Below are 19,483 nucleotides of genomic sequence, written 5' to 3'. Positions count from 1 at the left end.
TTATTTCAATGTCCGCTTATTTTGTTCTCTTTCTTACTAATTAAACCATAATTTATACTCTTTTAATCCTTTATTATTGGGATTGTTTCCTCTTCTTTTTTTAAAGTTCTTCATTTCCCTTCACTGATTTTACTTTAATTAAAGTTTTTAATTTAAATACCATTTACACCCCCTCCCATCCCTATGTATTGTAAACACTCAGCTACACTGAAAATCTGTCATTCTTCATAAAAATAAAGGTTGATTGGTAATAAAGTCATTATTAATAAATTCATAACTCTGGTGACTAATACTGGTTGTTTTAATATTACAGTGAGTAAAAGTAAAATACACTGAATCCCAAACACTAAATCTGACATTGAGAAGATATATTTTTACATTCATTCACGCCAAAAAAAAAATCACTCATTTGCATAAACATTAGACAAAAGACCCACGGTTGGAGAGAATCAACAGATCATTTTTTATATAAAAAAGAAAAAGAAAAAGAAAAAGAAGGTTCTGCATTTCTGCCTCTACTGTTTCTTCTGCTTCTTCTTCTTTTTGTCAGCTTTGCTGGCCTCGTCCAGAGCTTTTCTCTTGGCTACCATTTTGTTAGCCTGAGGAGAGAGAGAGGGAGCGAGAGAGAGAGGGATGCATTAGGTTAATGAACAGTAGAAGCGTGTTGTGGGCACTGAAGCTTCAATGATGAGTTCAGTACGGGTCAAGAGCCCTAAAGGGACTCCATCAGCAACTCCACATACTTCCAGTGGAAAAGAAAACACAGGTCTTCAATCATTAACCTGACGACACTGAACAGATCTCAAAAGAATGAATTTTCACTCTCTGCTCGATTTTAAACATTGATTTCATTAAAAGCAGCATACAATTTACAGATCCATAAAAGTAACCGACCCTGACGGAAAAGCAAATAAAGCCCGGCTGGGTCTCTTAAATTCTGTTTATCTTGGCTAACGAACGAGTACAAAACACAATGTGTCACTGTATAGGACAGGCACATAAATGTCATCCATTATTAATAATCAGCCATTCTAACTAGTCAGAAGGCGCGAGAGAACTGATGTGAAGGGTTGCGCTTACCTCTCGGACGTGTCTCTTCTTGCCGAACATGATCTTGTCGTACAGGTATTTGTCCTTCTTCTTCATCATCATGATGGCCAGCCTCTTCTCCTCAGCCTTCTCCTCCTGCTCCAGTCTCTGGCGGTTATCCGCCTTGGCCTTTCCAGGGGTCACCTTCGCTGATAAGGCCTGAAGGAGACAAATCAGACACCACGCCCCAATCAGACAAACAGCTAGCATTTCCTCTTTCCTGACTGTGGGTAAATATGCTCCCACACTTACACACGTTTACAAACACGCCTCTACATTAGTGCTCGCATGTGGAATCAATGGGCCTTCCTAAGAAGTAACAGCTTCTTAAAAGGCCACTTCTGACCTTCTGCAGCGGTCTCTTACTCAGGATTTGATCCATCATTTTAAGAGCATGTAGACAAACGTTTTTCTGAAGAACAAATTCTTAGGAAGAAATTGGTGAATGAGACTCACTGTTTAACACAATAAGTCAATTAGGTTGAGGATAACTGTAGAAACATGGTTGTAATACGCTCTTCTAGCCCAAACGTACACATCCTCCGCTGTTCTGCATCACTGCACACTGCGGTTGCCGTAAAGGGGATCCAGAACGGCATACTGTGTTTATCTTGGCATAGTTGAATGATGAAAGTTCGGCACATGGAAGCGATACAAACCGTGAACTTAACACTGTTGTTCCTCCTCTAAGAGCAAATATAGATAAACAAAAGCAGAGCTGGAAATTTTGAAAACTTTAAATAAACAACTAGAGAAAGCCTAGATTCCTACAGGGAGAATGATCGCAGGTGCATCAGAGGAGGAAGGACGGCTGACAGAGGCCAGAAGCTAACACAAGCAGGGAGAATAGCTGATCAAGGGGAAAAGCTAATGCTATGCAGACCGGAAGACTAGAAGCTAACCTCCTGGAGCACCAAAGAAGGGAGACCAGAGGCTAACAGCTAAAGCTAGGTGCATCGGAGGAGGGAGGACGGCTGACCGAGGCCAGAAGTTAACACTAGCAGGGAGAATGGAAGGTCAAGGCTAAAAGCTAATGCTGTTATGCAGACCGGAGGAGACTAGACTGGATGCAGACTGAAAGACTAGAAGCTAACCTCCTGGAGCACCAAAGACGGAAGAATGGCTGACCAGAGGCTAACAGCTAAAGTTAGGTGCATCAGAGGAGGGTGGACAGCTGACAGAGGCTGGATGCTAACCCTACGCAGACAAGAGAGGGGAGAATATCTGAACGAGGCGGAACTGGAGGAGGGGAAATTGTTGCTAAAAACTAAAGCAAGGTGCATCAAATGAAAGAGAATGGCAGACTGAGGCTAAAAGCCAACGCTGGGCAGACCGGAGAAGGGAGGATCTTTGACCAGAGGCTAAAAGCTAACACTGGAATGAGTGGAGCAAGCATTACGTTCAGCTCTACATGCAGATCTTCACTCCTCACAAAGACCTTGTCTATCAAAAATGGAAACTTTACAGGAGGAGGAAAAACCTTCCTTAGTCTCAATGGAAGTCAATGGAAAAAGGAGAATTTCTATTGGTCTATTAATCATGAAATTTCTAGTTCTGATACAATGTAATGAACAACAGCCGGATTCACATTACATCAGTGAAAAATATATATAAAAAAATAAATAAAATGGAGATGTAAATGTTACTTTAGCTACTTTTTCAAGTACATTGTCAGTTGAGGTCCTACCACCTGTGTCCCAATAATGACCCACCTTTAAAACCACGTAGGTCTTCTCATCTTAATGCAGAATCACAGTTAAGCAGGTCTGCTCAGCATCGTCAGTTCACTGTATTATTAAGTATCTGCTTGGAAGCATCTGCACTCCTTAATAGTGTTTGTTTTTTTTATCTAATGATTTCTTAATATATTTACAGTCTCACATAGTGCACTTTATCTGGCTAACAGCGTCTGATATCTCAGCTGCAGGGTATTTCCTCCTCTGCTTAGTCAGGCCATCTGTTCTGATATGCAAGTGCCTTTATATTACATAACTTAAATAATCTGTTATACTAAATGATGCAGATTCTTCTTTATATAGGCACCAGATCACAACATACATACATGCACATTACGGTCACAGACCCTAAATGTGTCCCTTCATCTGGAAGTGTGGCTAATTAATTCACCTTTACCAACAAGAGGCCAATGGTTAACCCTAAAACAAACACAGTCTTGCAGGCTTGCCAAATAAGAGGCTTCATATACACTTGGCAACCTCAGGGCCTGGAGACCTAGCGCTCCGGACAGAAGAACTGACCATCTGTGACCATTTAATGGCGGTCAAACACTTGAAGGCCATTAAAGGTCTGTTTAAGTCTAGCTAAGAGCAGAGTGTGCACTAAACCGTGTGCAAGTCACAGGCCAGTCTCATGTCTTCACCTTCAAGTCTCAAGTCATGGCTCGAATAACAGTTCCCAGAACCGAGCAAGTCGAGCCAGAGCGCACAATCAGGCTGTAAAGACCAAAAAGTAATAAGACAAACACACTATATGACTATGGACAAAAGTATTGGGACATCTGTTCATTTTGTGTCTCTTTTAAAATCAAGGTTATATATATCTCTCTCTCTCTCTATATATATATATATATATATATATATATAAAATAATAATTAAAAATAAATGAGAGTAACTGTATTATCCAGGGAAGAAGGCTTTTCACTTGATTTTGAAGGAGCATTGCTGTAAGGATTTGGTTGCATTGAGCAACAAGAGTGTCATCAATCATTCCAGTGAACATAGTTCCACTGCTCCACATATTAATGCTTGGGGGGGGCGTTATACACCTCATGGCATTAGGTATGGTGCCAATAGATTCCTAATTATCTGCCTCAGAGGGTCCTATTCTATTGGCATTGTCTACAGGTGCTTAAACACTCTTATTTAAATAGCTTTATTGATTAAGGGGTTGTTGGTCACTTTAAGAGAAATCACACACACACACACACCTATAACAAACCGTATCTGCCACACCGTACATGACTGACAACAAACAAACGCAGCAAATTTGTGAACCACAACAAATCCTATGACTCCAGTCACCCCACTGTAGTCTTTATGGTGTGTAAACTGGCCTTGCACCCTCATACAGGACTGATAAGGTGTTGCCAAAGTCTAAAGGAAACTTTTGCTCTTAAATGAAAAACACTGCTGCATTACTGATACTGATCTATAATAAAATCAAATCATGACACCACCCACAACCAGTCTCCACCTTCACAGATCAGCTTGTATTTAAACGTGAAGGACTGAGGGAGACAGAGAGAGGGGTCAGCCCGTCTGATCACTTTCTATCCATAGCATTTAAGAACAGCTCAGCCATACAAGTAATGTTGGCAGAAATGAATGGACTATTAGTCCTCTAGTAGGCGACTCTTCACCTTCACCGATTGTTAGCAACACTGACTGCACCAGTCTTTTAACACACACCTGGTCTCATTCTACTCGGTTTAACACCTCTTACCTTGCCCTGAGTTTTCTTCTCTTCCATTTCCTTCAGCTTAGCCTCTTCCTCTGCCTCCTCATCCTCCTCATCTTCCTCCTCATCTTCTTCTTCCTCCTCCTCCTCTTCATCTTCCTCATCTTCTTCTTGCTCTGTGACTGGAAAAAGGAGGTTTATCACATAACTGAGTCACAGGGACACAATCTAATGGAATTACATAAGTATCATATTTGATATGAAATAAATGATATTATATTGCGTATATATATAAGAATACAGTGTGTATGTACCATTAACTTGAGCTTACAACCATCAGGCAAACCATAGCCCCATTATCGCAACTCACCAGGTCTCTCTCCTCTCTGGAGAGCGAGGAGTTTCTGCTTCTCTGGAGGAACGTAATCGCCCTCCTTCTCCTCCACAAATGGTGACAAGTGAGGGGGCAGCGTCACCCCTAGGAAGTAATCCTCCACAGGCAGAAGGATCTTTGCGTTCACCGAGTCGTACACCCACTGAGGCTGAATGTAGTACCTGCAGGACCCGAGGAATCAGTTAGTGACTAGTGCCAGAAATACAATCAATCAATTACATCAAATTAACATTACATGTGAATGTTGTGTGTAAACTAGGGTGCCCCTATTTTGATAGACACTGGGCACACAGGTAAGGATGCTGTGGCTGGTGGGCTTCAAATAGGCCAAATGTGTGTGAGAGGGTGGGAGGCAGTTAAATGCCTCTGAAACCATGCGGCTATGATCCTGAACATTAATAATTAGCAATAATAATTAACATTTACTCATTTACCAACACTAAAACAGCCTAAATGACCACACCACCTCCTTTCATATCATCTACAGTACAGTTGCGACACTTACTCAGAAGTAAAATTAATAATAAAAAAAGTTAAAATAATAAATAAATAAAAACTTACTGACCAACAGCACATCCTGACTGCAGTACTTGTGTTTACTTTATAATTATTAGATTTATTTTATACAGTTATGGTATTATACAGTGTAAAGAGGTATTATACAATGTAAAACCACCCTCTGTACCCATAGACACAGTAATGTGCATACCTTTGTGTGCGTGCGTGTAATAGACAAATCATTTTTGGTCCATTAATCATTCATTATTATGCTGTGAACAGTGGCAGTTACTGTAACAGTAACGCACTGTCCATACAGGAGGTTGCTGTACATGCATGAATGTGTGTAGGCGTGTATACTGTGTATATACTGTGACCATCTGCAGATCATGTGAATTCAAAAGCAGACATCCCACCAGACTGGCTCTGCTGAGCCGGACACATACACAGGAAACGGATAAAAGAGGGGCATTGAGAGGCAGAGGGGGAGCACGGCCTGAAAGAACGGCATTGTGCAACTCCCATCTTCGAGACTGACTCAAGGATGGGAGGGCGGACACAGGCACATACACGCACATTCAAATTTGAGCTACATTTTTACAGCCTGTATTAAAGTAGCACTTTGTTACCGGGATGCTCCTGGACAACTGCAAACTGCTGCAAGGCTCTCTGATTGGTTTGGCAATTTCAGTCCAATTGAAATCGTTTGTTAAGTATATTAATGTTAATACGCCCTTGTTTTAACTATTGGGGACCAGTAGATTTATCTAGGTTAAGAGAGAGCACGGTATTATGGAAACCAGTTTAAATGTTACTGTAATGTACACAAAGAAAACAGAAGAAATTGTGTTTAGCCCAAAACCAATAGTTGTTACCCCACCATTATCAATAATGAAATTATTAAACAGGTGCAGTCTTATAAATATCTTGGTGTAATGACTGATGCCATCTGATCATGGAAACACCACATCGACTACATCTGTAAAAGATCTATATTTTTTTTTTCTCCATCGTCTCCGATCTTTTGGAGCTACTGTGCAGATCCTCTTACTGTTTCATACGGCTGATATGCTGAGTGTTATTCACAGTTCTGCTGTATTGTAACTGGTGTGCGGTGCAGCTGCTTGTCCACATCTGTAAAGTCTAGTTTGAAACACTTGATCAAAATATGTTCAAAGATTGTGAGTCAGCCTTTAGAGGGCCTGTATGAGACCGCTTATAACACCACAGTGTGTCTGGACGACACTATAGTGTTCCAAAGTTCCTAAAGTCAGACTGAAGCGATCTTTTGTACATCAGTCAATCCTTAAATTAAACCAGCAGCTTAATCCATTAAGTATCAAAGGTGGTATAATGCAAGTAATTATATGTTGTATGGATTGTATAATGTTGTATTTATATGTGTTGTGTTCTAACAGAGCTGCTGTTCTTGCGCAAGAAATTTCAGGTCTTTGATCTGATAATAAATGATTATCTATCTCTCTATCTAAACTCGACAAATCTTTTTTGGTCTAGTAATCATTAATTATTCCCACAGAGAGAAGTTAACCGTCTCTGAAAGGACACACAGAACACAAGGAGCACAGACAGTTACTGTAACAGTAGCACACTGTCCATACAGGAGGTAGCTGTACAGTACTGTGTGTGGTTTGCAGAAGCATGCTTGTGTGTAGGCGTTTATACTGTGTATATACTGTGACCATCTGCAGATCATGTGAATTCAAAAGCAGACATCCCACCAGACTGGCTCTGCTGAGCCGGACACATACACAGGAAACGGACAAAAAAAGGGGGTACTTCTTTTATCAGAGCTGCCGTTCTTGTGCAAGACAAATTTCAGGTCTTTGATCTGATAATAAATTATTCGCTATTTCTCTATCTATTCTTCCTTGTGTTCTTTGTCTTCTTATAACTATACTGAATGACTCACCTGTTCATGTACTGTTTTTCCATGCTGGGTCTGTCCACTATGTGGTGTGTGATGGTTTCGTCGTTGGCATCATACGTGCTTCCTATACAGAGAGATTTGTCCCAGGAAACCTGTGCACCAAAACACCTGCCAGGATGTACAGAAAGAGCTTCATTCAAACAAACATGCGTTACAAGGCCTCATTTATTAATACACACACACACACACACACACACACACACACACACACACACACACGATAAACAGCACAACCCAGTACGGCTGTCATTAGAGATGTCCCGATCAGAGCCAGGCTATTTTAATAGATTGGGTATTGGCTTTTAAAGTTCTGACCCACTTCTGATCCTTATGTTTGCTGTAGTTTTGCTTTTTTTTTTTTTTTTTTTTTTTTTTTACAATTTTATTTAGGAAACCTACCCTCATCTGTGACCTTTATGCACTGAGCAAAACTAAACTGCTAACTCTCCATTCCACCTTAAATAGTGCCGCAGTTACAGCGTGTACATTCCAACAGCAGAGTGGAACTGCTGCAGTACTTAAGGTGGAACGGAGAGTTCAGTGGAGAGGAAAACTTTAGCTTACATTAAGCTCAAAGTCTTGCTGTAAACGAGACGCAGCAACAGCAGACAGCTCCCAGAGCAGCAGGTAAAGAAAGAGTTAGTTAATCTGTCTGAAGAGGAGGATCTAAACTCTTCAATCTTCCAGAAAATGTTCTGTGGTCTATTTTCAGCTGTTTTTGTCCACGCTGCCAAAAAAACCCCATCAAGTTTGGTTGTAGTTGTGCAACAGCAAAGCTATTTTAGTGTTGGAACCATTTGGGAAGCGTTCCTCTCATCCTCGTCTTTACTTAGGAATGTCGCATGTTTAAAAACCAAACTACGGTGGAAATGCTCTGTTCTACCAGCAAGAGACACACACTACTTTCTTTGGTTCTGATCCAGCTCTGAACGACTCAGTCAGAACCGAGGAGGAGGTTAATGCTAATGCTAAGGCACATTACAATGAGTTGTAAAGGAACTGGGAGCTGAATGGTCAGTCAGACTGGACTGGAAGATAGTAAACACTACAGAGTTTAAAACAGTCGTTAAAAGAAAGTTGCACCAAGCAAAGTGAATCAGTTTAGAATTTAGTCTGATTATAAAAACTGAAACCTAAGTTGAGGGGCTGTACTGTTTATAGAAACACAAAGATCGGATCAGATCGGTCGACAGTCAACATGGCGATCCTCGTATTAGATCAGGGGGTAAAAAACCTTGATCAGGACATCCCTAGATGTCACAATATTTTGAATATATTAATATATATATTTATACATTAAAGTTTTTTCTTAGCTGACGCCCCCCACCTCAGAATGAAGGCCAGTGATTCTCTGGGCACTTCTCTATTCAGGAAGAACTTCAGGCCTTCAAAGAGCTTCTTCTGTTTGTCCTGTTCGTGCTGAACCTTCACCCTCGCCTCCATCTTCTCCATATCCTCCTGAGGATAACAAACAGACAACAGTAAAGAGGAGCACCAGACTGTATTAGATAACTATGATATAGATCAGAGCCATTATGCTGTTTGTTAATAACCTGACGGGGTAACCGTGGCGACAGGTCCCCAGTGCAACACCCGTAAGTGCGGGTGTGAAATTGAGGAGAGTCCGTGAGCAATTAGCACCTGCGAGCTCTCGTTCAAAACAAAGATCTGACCCATCACTTTTGAAAGTACTGGGGTGACGCTTCACTGCGATACCCCGACTTACAGGTATGAGCAGACTGTCAAACTCTGTGGCAGAGCCGATAAAAATGAGCAGGCATTCGCTCAAGTCCGTAAAGGTGTGTGTCGCATATCTGTCGCAGCTCCCCAGTGCCAAGAGAACCACAGGGGATCAAGACATGTGTTGGGAGTATATCATAGCACTGACCTAGGATAGTTAGCAGGTGCGAGACAGTGGCTTGATGCCGTTCCACACCGTTTTACTGTTGCCTCTATACAATTATGATAGTCAGTGATTATAATAACAAAAAAAAAAATTAATAAATCTAATACTATCCTGTGTATGATTCTCCATGATGAAGATTGTGTACTTGGTTCTTTAAATAATGCATTTAGTTATTAGCAATAACTGAACTACAAGAAATGACATGATCATATTTGGTACCAAAACCATTTTCACTAAGAGTGTAATTTCCTCACTCCTTCAACAGGAAAGTAGTCCAGCTCTGCTTCCTCTTCTTCCACTGAAGAGACGACACGGGCGAGACTGGCACTCAATGCAGACAATTTCTACGAGACAACATTTCAAATGTTATTGGTGTAAATAATCAGTAAATGACAGTAATCTGTAATCAAAACAGCAGTGGACATTTGTGAAAAAGGAAGAACCTCCAAATAGCTTTCAGAGTCCAAGGCATAGTCTTCTTCGAATTCAGCTTTGAGCTCGGTCTCTCCTTTCGAGTCAAGCTACAACAAAGAGAGGGAAAACACATGATTGTGGTAGCTGAACAGATACGGCAAATAAATAAAATAAAATAAAGAAAGGGAGAAAAAGAGGTAAATAATTAAAAAAAAAATAAATAAGGCTATAAAACAAATAATGCATTACAAGACAATACATTTCAATGACCAAATGACATTTGCTTTGGATTAGAGCTTTAACTAAATAAGAAAATGTAAAAAAAAATACATATAGATTTATTTGTGGCCTGAATTTAAAAACAAGGTTTTTAATTAAAGTTTTTTTTTAATAAAATGTATTAATTGTTTAAAAAATGTATATAGCGATGATCTGTAAACAGTTTCTTCAGCAAGTCCCATTTGTTGATTCAGTGTATTTAGCTAATTAGGACTTTTTCCCCCAATTCAGTCACTGTAATTTTCTACACTCTAACCAGGACCCACCCCCGGCCCTCAAATCACAGGGTGGGTGAAATCCAGCATGGTTTTCCCCCCAAAATGTGTAAAGCCAGCTGAACAGTTGAAGAAAAACATACCATTTCTGTTTTTCTGTCAATTACGCTTTCATAGACTTCCAGATATGGATAATCAACATGAATTAATATTATTAAAAACTCCACCAAAATACCTCAATGAAATCATGGGAAACTTCAATGTTCTGTTTGTTAAAGAATTGGACAACAGTTGTAAAATAAAAAAAAAATCAATCAAATCTATATTAAATCTGCAGCCACAAGACGCATATAGAAAGTGTGTGTGGACGCAGGAGTCACCTTGGGTGGGTAGGTAAGGTTTAGGGTCTGGTAGAGTCGGAAGTTGACGAAGCCGAGCAGCGTGGTGTAGAACTCTGTAAAAGTGGCCATAACTCTGTAGTCCACGTCTGTGGGGTGCTGAACAGAAAGAAAAGAAAGTAGCAGTGTGTTTCTATAAATAGTGTGCTGGTATTAGAGACAACACCACTACTGATCCAAAATAGTCTCTTAAAAAACTAAACAAAAATATATAAAATGCATTATTGTTAAATAAAGTACTTCACTTTAAGCCATCATCCTCCTCACCACACGTATCTGGATATTTTTAAAAAGGGAGATTTCACGCTTGAATGTGCATGCTAGCTCTGTATAGGGTGACCGTACCTCATAAAGAGAGACATCAAAACACCACGATGAAGGAAGAAACCACAGCGGTTTAAACCCAAATTTCACACTAGCCCCTAAGTAGTGTACTACGCAGATCACAAAATTACAGATTCTAAATCTGAGGAGTTATATATCCCTAATAGGACAGTATTTACATTTATTTATATGCTGAAATCTGAAATCTAGTGCTACCTGCATGTATACGCTGTTTTATGCCTTATGTGGCTCACTATATAGGGAGTATAGTGATATTTGAGATTTAGCCAGAAACGTGTGTTGTGACTTCAGCGTTTCCAAAATGCTCCGTTTTCAGTTAACAAACAGGAGGCTGAAACTCAGACAAACCCTCAAAACCCAATTTGGTACATCCAATAAACTAACCCACCCGCTCGTAACTCCCCTTTGAACTAGGAATGGTCCCAACACTAGGAGGATAAGGGCTTAACACAGGTCTCCTCCGACATACGCGAAGCCAGTCACCGCAAACTGTTGCTGATGCCAGGCAGCCGACACTCTCAGAGGAAAGAGCAGTCCCCAGCTCCACCAGCTAACAGACTTCTGTGTCAGTCAACATTGCTTAATGAAGGGCGAGAGCAATGCCAATCTGATGGCAAAGCAGCATTTTTTGTATTTATTTAAATATCCAGGTACGTGTGGATGGGGCCTCAGCCTTATCCACCCGTCCTCGAAAGTCAGGCCTTCATAGTTCAAGGTGAAGATAATAAGCTGCCAGCCTCTAGATTCGACTGATTGTGGTTCACAACCCTGCCAATATTTTTTAGGCAAGACTCCTTATCTTCACTTTTAAGATAACCCTTCTCATAAAGCCTGGAGAGCAGTAAATGACCACAGCCCAAAAGCATGAGCAAGAGATGCACAGGCAATAGTAGCTATAATAACAGTATTCTTATCCAGGCCAACTCAATCTTAAATGCATTTGACAGCAACGTAAAGAGTGAACAAGGTCTCTGTGCCAGCACGTTAAATCTTTCACCAGCAACCATGCAAATATGTCACACCTTGACAAAGACTTCTCTAAAGCTGTTTTTAATAATGCGAATTACTGCTGAACATTTACCACAGACCTAAAGAACGCATGGTGTATCACAAAACCAAACACAGGCCAACAGCATCCCTCCGTACCTCTCCATACTTACGTCATGAGCAAACTGATATGGCACGAGCCAGGTGATGGTCTGTCCCAGCACTTCTGCCTGATAATAAATTCCCTTGATGGACAGAAAGACCTGCGGAAAGAAGACGAGATGGATATTAGAGGACTGACTGTTTCAGCAGCCGCAATTCCACACTCCACACTGACGGTAATGGAGAGTAAGCTCTACTAAAGCTGCTCTATGAAAGATTGTAACTCACTCAATGTAACTCACTCAAATCCCTGCGTACAGTCCAGACTGCACAATCGAAGGCCAGACGTGTACGTCAGGGTTACGCTTGGGCACGGTCAACAATGAAAACACAGCACACATGGCATCTCCATTACCAGGTTTCTTTGTTACATAAGCGTGAGATGGACTGAATAGGAATACTATCACTGCAAGGTTAGCTACATACAGAAGACCATTCAGGCATTCATACTCAGCCAGTGCCGCCAGACCGTGGTACACGGACACACTTTCAGGTTCAGTGCGATTTCCCGCAGAGACGAGATTCAAGAGTCCATTGAGATTCCATTCAATATTGAAGGTGTCCTGAGTCTACAGAGCTCGAGGTATTTATTCCACAGCTCAATCTAGCTCAGAAATTGACACATTTATTAGAAAAAGAGTACAGGGCAAACTCGTGATCTTAAGAAGTGCAACTGAGCGATAAACTACAGACAGACCGGTCAGTGTTCTCAGGAACTTTCTCGGGCAAACTTGGTAATGCATCTTCGTGCAGGGCTTCTGTAAAGAAATCGAGCACATTTCAAAATCTGAGCACTACGAGCACTTGCTGTCACAGCCGTGAATTCCCGTATTCCAAACTGCACACAGTGTGTCGGTACTCACGGATACTCGTGAACTGGGCTGACTCCCGAGAGCGGTATCAGGTTAGTAGTGTTACGCCTTAGCTTTACACAGTGTACACACATGCAAGTTCGAGATGTAGAAAAATAAATCAATAAAGAAACAAACAAACAAACAAACAAAGCCAGACTCACACACACACACACACACACACACACACACACACACAGGACTTCTACACTGCCTTTAATGGGGTTCCGCATTGCAGCTGAACTGATGAACTGCAGTCTCTTCGGACTTTACATATATATGTGTGTGTGTGTGTGTGTGTGTGTGTGTGTGTGTGTGTGTGTGTGTGTGTGTGCGCGCGCTTCACAGAGAGGTAGCATCTGGTCCTGGGTTACCTTCCTGAGTGAGCGAGAGGAGATGATATAGTTCATCCACTCCACACTGAGTCTACGGCACAGATGGATGGTCTGAACGTGGCACTTTCCTGTCCGGGCAAACGTAGAGAACAGGAAACACATGGACAGAGCGTCGTCAACATCTCGGAGAGCATCAGTGAATGTTGGATACCTGTGAGAAATGTTGACAATTATTCATCAGGTCATCAACCAGCTTTTTTGTGTTATTTTCCGAGCTGAAAACATCATTTAACAAAGCGCATTTCAGAAATGTCTAAATTGTCACTTCTGTGTTTACTACGTGGACAAAAGTATTGGGACACCTCATTCGCTCATTCATGGTTTCTTATGAAATCATGGGTAATAAAAATAATGAGTTTATCCAGCTGTAACTGTCTCTACTGTCCAGGGAAGACTTTTTTACTTGATTTTGGAGCATTTTGGACTCAGATTTCACCTTAACACTTTCTGGTCATCTGCTGACTGTGATTGTGCAAAGTTTGGGTACAAGCGATAAACACTTAAAATTAATGGTTGGAGTTATTGGCCATATTTTCCAGGTCGATAATAATAATTACGCTATGTTCTGTTTGCCTGCAAATAACATACTGGCCGCCGATGTATCAAGCATTCCTAGCTGCAATTTATGTCCATATCATGCAGCTCTACCCTGAAGAGCTGCGTTTTTCCAAAAATCTGGCACCCAGGTATTGAAGGCAAGTTCACCCTCTACTGTTTCGAGAAGGTACTGCAGATTGCCTCACCTCTCCTTCACGATGTGGTCCACTTTGTAGGCAGGCTTGTTTTCTCTCAGCCTCTCCACTCCCCCCCACTCAGCCTTACCGTAGGCTTTCCGCAGCTTACGCACAAATATCTGTAAGAGAAACACAATAACCACAAAACACTCAGTATTTTCACAAAATCCTGCTTTTGTTGGGGTAACTGTCTCTACTGCCCAGAGAAGAAGGCTTTCTAATACATTTTAAACAAGCATTGCTGTGGGGATTTGATTGCATTCAGCAACAAGTACATTAAAAAGCTCAGGATGTTGGATGATCAACCCCCACCTCATCCCCAATTCCCCAACTCATCCCAACAGTACTGGATGGAGCGCCATCATCATTCCTGAGAACACTGTTAGTTGCACTGCTCCATAGCTCAATGCTGGGGGCGTCATATCCCCCTAGCTCACACCTGGCATTAGGCACGGTGCCAATAGGTTGATGTTAATCTACTCCAGACTAAAGTATGAAACGATTCAGCTCACAACTAAGACACTCTCTTAATCCAGGCAAAAACTGATGTCCATTACAATGCTATTACATGTCTACACACTTACCTTGTACTCCCTGAACTTGCCGACAATGGGCTCGTGCAACAGGAAGCGGATGTCTTTTAGTAAGTAGAAGGTCCTTTGGGCAGTGGAGCCCTTATTGACCTTCTTTTTGTGCTTGGGTTCATGTGGGTATACTCCTTTCAATATGCACAATCGCCTGCAATGAGAAGAGACGGGGTTTATAGCTACTGCGCTCTACAGTGCCAGCACAGCAAAACAATAACAGATATCAAGGGTCTCATTCACACAGGCCTAAAGGAACAGCCTGAAGCTCTGAAAGCAATGAAATGTGGTTTTCTAAAGTAACTCATAGGACAAAATAAGATGTGATCCCACTGGCTTGACTAAACAGTTTAGGTCCTCAAGCTACTGTGGGGAAATAATTATGAGTTCCATAAGCAAAACACTTCAGCATTAATGTAAATCTCCAAGTACGTAAAAGATTCAACCTAGGAGTCCTATAAGGGTAGTAAGAGCCCTGGTCATTCTTCAAGCGTTCTTTAGCATTGGTAAAGGTTCTATATTAAACCATGAGAAATTAAAGAACTGTTTGAAGGCATAAATAGTCCTCTGCCTGTTAAATATTGTTTCTATACACAAGGAAAAGTCCTTGGTTCTACATTACGTCATACCTGAGTCTTTTTGCCTTAAATAGAATTTGAGTATTAAAAGTATGCTATAATGACTAGGGATGCAGCGATCCGATACTAGGATCGGATATCGGTCCCGATACTAACAAAATTAACTGGATCGGGTCTCGGATAATCAGTCTGATCCAAGGGACCGATCTAGGCTTCATAACTCAGGATCAGAGTAACTTACAGATGTGATACACAGATTACAGCAAACAGCAAGTGAGACAGTGAGAAGGGAGGAGCTGCTAGCTCCTCTTTAGTCTCACAGACTTATTATATTTATATTTTAGTGACAAATAAATAGAAATTGGGTTCATTTATATCTGTGTTATTTGTTATATTTTGTTCAACCATGGAATTGGCTCAGTATCGGATATCAGCCGATGGGCAGAAAGCTTCCTTAACATTCAAATGTCTCATTATGGGAATGTCTGTAACATCTGTTAGAGAACAGTGTGTTGCTGCTTCAATGGTATTTCTCAGGATCTAAAAGTAACACAAACATTCTGAAAGCTTGTGGATGTCTATACGAAGCATTTTGCTTAAAATCATGAACTGTAAAAAAAAACAAACAGTACTCTGGAATCCCTTATATTTCAATATTTCTTCTTCAATATGTTCTCTGCGTTTGTGTGAACAGAAGTCTGAAAACTATTTGGCTAAAACGTGATATTACATCACTTATTACATTAAATTTCAGTATTTTGATCACACTTCTTGTATGAATAAATAAAGTATGAATAAATGTGTGTAAATTACAAGCAATCAAATAAATGAAGATGCTAATTATTTGTACATCCAAGGTTTAACTACAGAAACTTCCACACCAATCAGAATGATGTATCAGTATTCTTATCGCTCTATAACTAGTTGTTAGATATGACCAGGTAAACGTATGGCAGCCAGGTAGCATCAGAAGGTGTGATCCTTGTCCAGTACTGACCTGAAATCGGCCAAGCTCAGGCAGAGCTTCTTGCGAGCCTTATTTCTGCTGATGTAGTTGGTCGCTGACCCACTTTCATACTGCAGAGAGAGAGAGAGAGAGAGAGAGAGGTTATGAACATCCACCTACTGGCCACAACGACTAACCAGATAGAACACAATATATGACAGAAATATTGGGACACCTGCTTATTTATTGTTTCTTTTGAAATCAAAGATTATATATATATATATATATATATATATATATATATATATATATATATATATAAATAAATAAATCTGCTTTTGTTGGAGTAACTGTCTCTCCAAATTGTGCTTGGTGTGGCGCAACAGAGATAACACCACTACTTCACTACATCACACCTTGTGGGACACTGGGGTTCGATTCCCGGTCTGGGTGACTATACTGCTCTACACCAATAAGAGTCCTTGGGCCAGACTCCTAACACTACCCTGACCCTCCTCTGTAACACGAGTAACCTTGTAAGTCGCTCTGGATAAGAGCGTCAGCTAAATGCCATAAATGTAAATGCTGTCCAGAGAAGAAGGCTTTCTACAAGACTTTGGAGGAACATTGCTGTGATGATTTGATTGATGCATTCAGTGACAAGAATATTAAACAACCAACTATCATTCTAGAGAACACAGTTTTCACTGCTCTGCAGCTCAATGCTGGGGGGCTTTCTACCCCTCTAGCCAATGCCATTAAGCATGGCACCAATAGGTTAATGTGCATCTGTTGCCAATATTTCTCTACAGGGACTAGGCAAGCTGTGTGAGCAATGGGTGCAACTTAGAAGGGTGTCCACAAACATTTGGAGATACAGTGCATGTACTACAGTAAGACCAGTTAACAACAGTACAACTAGCTTCTACTGTGAAAGTGTAGGTACAGTTAAAGCTCATTTACATATTTGAATTGCATATATTATTTGATTTGAAGCATTGTTCACAGTTGTGATGCTGAAGGCAGTTGTGTCATGCATTGCACCGGTCTGCACAGAGGGAGTTGGAGCTGGCATTAGTAATAAGCTTATGGCTGGTAACTTAAACAGCAAAAACCTCCAAACAGCCCTTAATGGTCCTGCAGTACTTTAACAACTAGTACCCATGTTCTCAACTCCCTTCATACTCCTAAAGCACTCTCTGACAGTGATCTAGAACCATCCTGTAGGAACATGCTGCACTGCTGCAGTTTCTGCAGCTCAGATCTTTTCCACAAGGGCCAGCTCGTGCATGTGCTCAGGCAGACCCACGCAGGGGGCTGTTAGCTGCCAGCAGGCTGGGCTAGATAAGATCCCAGGTAATTATTTCAGTGTTAAAGAAACCTAGGAAATCCAAAACCAGTCGTTAACGGGGGTTCAGTGAACTGCCTGTTGGATTGTCAGTCAGTCAGTCAGTCTGTCCGGGTCCAGTCTGAGTTTAAAGGCCGAAACAGCGCGAGCTCCTCACCTTCTTCTTCTGTAAGCCTCCCATCGCGGCACGGAGCCGAGCTGCAGAGAAGACCGCGGCTGTAAACTAGGCTAAGCCCTCAGGGCTGAGCTGGTTCTGGGTTCTGGGCTCGGGGTTCGGGTTGTTGTGGGTTTCTGGGCTTCTGGGTTTCGAGCTGCTGTGTCTCCGCTCCGCTCTCCCCACACGTGTGCAGCTGCGTGACGTCAGTCAACGGAGACTGGGGGCCTTCGTCTCTGACTGCGCGGCCGGAGCAAATGCCTGATTAAAAATCCCATTTATTTAGATTATTTCTTTCTTTAGTTTTTTTGTTCTTTTTTCATTCACTCCTACCCCCTTTTTATTTTCTTTACCTTTACCTAATAGTGTATCCTTCTTTATTTTGTTCTTTATTATTTTCTCTCTCTTTCTTTTTTTTTTACTTCCTATTTTTATTTCTCTCCGTATTTCTGTCTTCATTTATTTATTTTTTTATTCTCAGTATTTATTTCTGTCTTATTCCCCTTCTTCGCTTCTTTCTTTCTTTCTTTCTCTTTTTCTCTGTATTTATTTATTTTTATTTTTCTCTGTATTTATTTATTTTTATTTTTCTCTGTATTTATTTATTTTTATTTTTCTCTGCATTTCTTTTTTCCTCTTTTTCTCTGTATTTATTTCTTTTTTTCTCTGTATTTATTTCTTTTTATTTTTCTCTGTATTTATTTCTTTTTATTTTTCTCTGTATTCCTTTCTCCTTTACTCTGTATTTCTTTTTTCCTCTTTTTCTCTGTATTTCTTTATATTTTTCTCTGTATTTCTTTCTTCCTTCCTTCCTTTCTGTCTTACTCGTTTTCTCTGTATTTCTTATAGTTTCCCACATGAAAAGGAAATATTGACATGCATTTCTTTATATGTGAGATACATTTCAAATATATTGCACTTGCATTTGCACATATTTGTATTTGTATATTTCTGTATTCACTGCCTTGTGTCCATAGTCCTTGCACTATTCAGGTCAAATCAGGGTTATTGTCACATCACATTACACAGGTGTAAAAACTGCGTAGTCCTTATGCTGGTTGAAACACAGACATTTACAAAATAGAAATCCAGAACATACTCAGAGCATATACACATTAGCTCTATACACACACTGTACATACTCCCTGTGTATCAAGTGCTGCCTATTCTGCACCGGAAACTTGTGCAGCCTGACAGTGTTTTATTGTACTGTACAAGCCTGTGTTAGTATAAGGACAATTAAGTTGAGCTGAATGGAACTGAAAAAAAAAAACATTTTATGCCCATTTTATACACTTTCATACATTTCTTTTCTTTTCTTCTTACTTTTGTTTCAGTTTTTCTTTACATTCTTTTTCTTTTTATTATTTAAATTAATAAACATAAACATTGAAGTTATTTCTAAGTTTCTACACATGCAGATTTCTAAAAATCTCTCTGTTTGATATCAGATAATTTTATTCATCCTCATTCATTCCTCTGATGTGTCTGTCAGCATAAACACTTAATACATAAATACAAAATGCAGATTAGACAAAATCCTCTATAGCTACACACCCCAAAAGATGCACAGTGTTATATAGACATTGTGTACAGTTATAAAGTAAAGCTTGAGTACACTGTGTGTGTGTGTGTGTGTGTGTGTGTGTGTATTCAGAGCAAATGAAATAATATGGAAGGAGATCTTCATAATTTTATTTTAAGTCTCTTGTGTTGACTGTCCCACAGTTGTTTCCTGAGTATGGCATTAATGACCAACACGGATGTGCAGAGGAACCGCATAATGAGATGAAGGGTTTCATGGGAGCTGGAGAGAGAGAGAGAGACAGACGGGAGCCTT

The 19,483-nt window shown here is 40.5% G+C and overlaps 1 protein-coding gene across 1 annotated transcript; it reads right to left on the bottom strand.

Annotated features, from left to right (window-relative positions):
* Window positions 1–283: 283 nt before the first annotated feature.
* Window positions 284–17,830, bottom strand: pes (pescadillo). Its single transcript, XM_072665012.1, has 15 exons — window positions 17,647–17,830; window positions 16,193–16,272; window positions 14,618–14,771; window positions 14,043–14,152; window positions 13,279–13,450; window positions 12,065–12,154; window positions 10,542–10,658; window positions 9,697–9,774; window positions 9,508–9,597; window positions 8,675–8,805; window positions 7,330–7,455; window positions 4,878–5,062; window positions 4,553–4,689; window positions 1,081–1,248; window positions 284–599 (listed from the first exon to the last, which is right to left on the bottom strand). The coding sequence occupies exons 1-15, from the start codon at window positions 17,668–17,670 to the stop codon at window positions 516–518; spliced, it is 1,746 nt and encodes a 581-aa protein (XP_072521113.1). The 5' UTR covers window positions 17,671–17,830; the 3' UTR covers window positions 284–515.
* Between the last annotated feature and the right edge of the window lie 1,653 nt (window positions 17,831–19,483).

This window comes from Salminus brasiliensis, chromosome 20 (assembly GCF_030463535.1).
Source record: "Salminus brasiliensis chromosome 20, fSalBra1.hap2, whole genome shotgun sequence".
Classification (NCBI taxonomy): domain Eukaryota; kingdom Metazoa; phylum Chordata; class Actinopteri; order Characiformes; family Bryconidae; genus Salminus; species Salminus brasiliensis.
This window is presented reverse-complemented; position numbering and strand designations above follow the sequence as displayed.

Bases quoted from the DNA above. Each gene is read 5' to 3' on its own strand.
- pes (XM_072665012.1), bottom strand. From the start codon at position 17,670: ATGGGAGGCTTACAGAAGAAGAAG. The intron at 14,772-16,192 runs GTCAGTACTGGA...TTCTCATTGCAG, and splicing joins CTGAGCTTGGCCGATTTCAG to GCGATTGTGCATATTGAAAG. The intron at 8,806-9,507 runs GTGAGGAAATTA...TGTTATCCTCAG, and splicing joins ACTACTTTCCTGTTGAAGGA to GAGGATATGGAGAAGATGGA.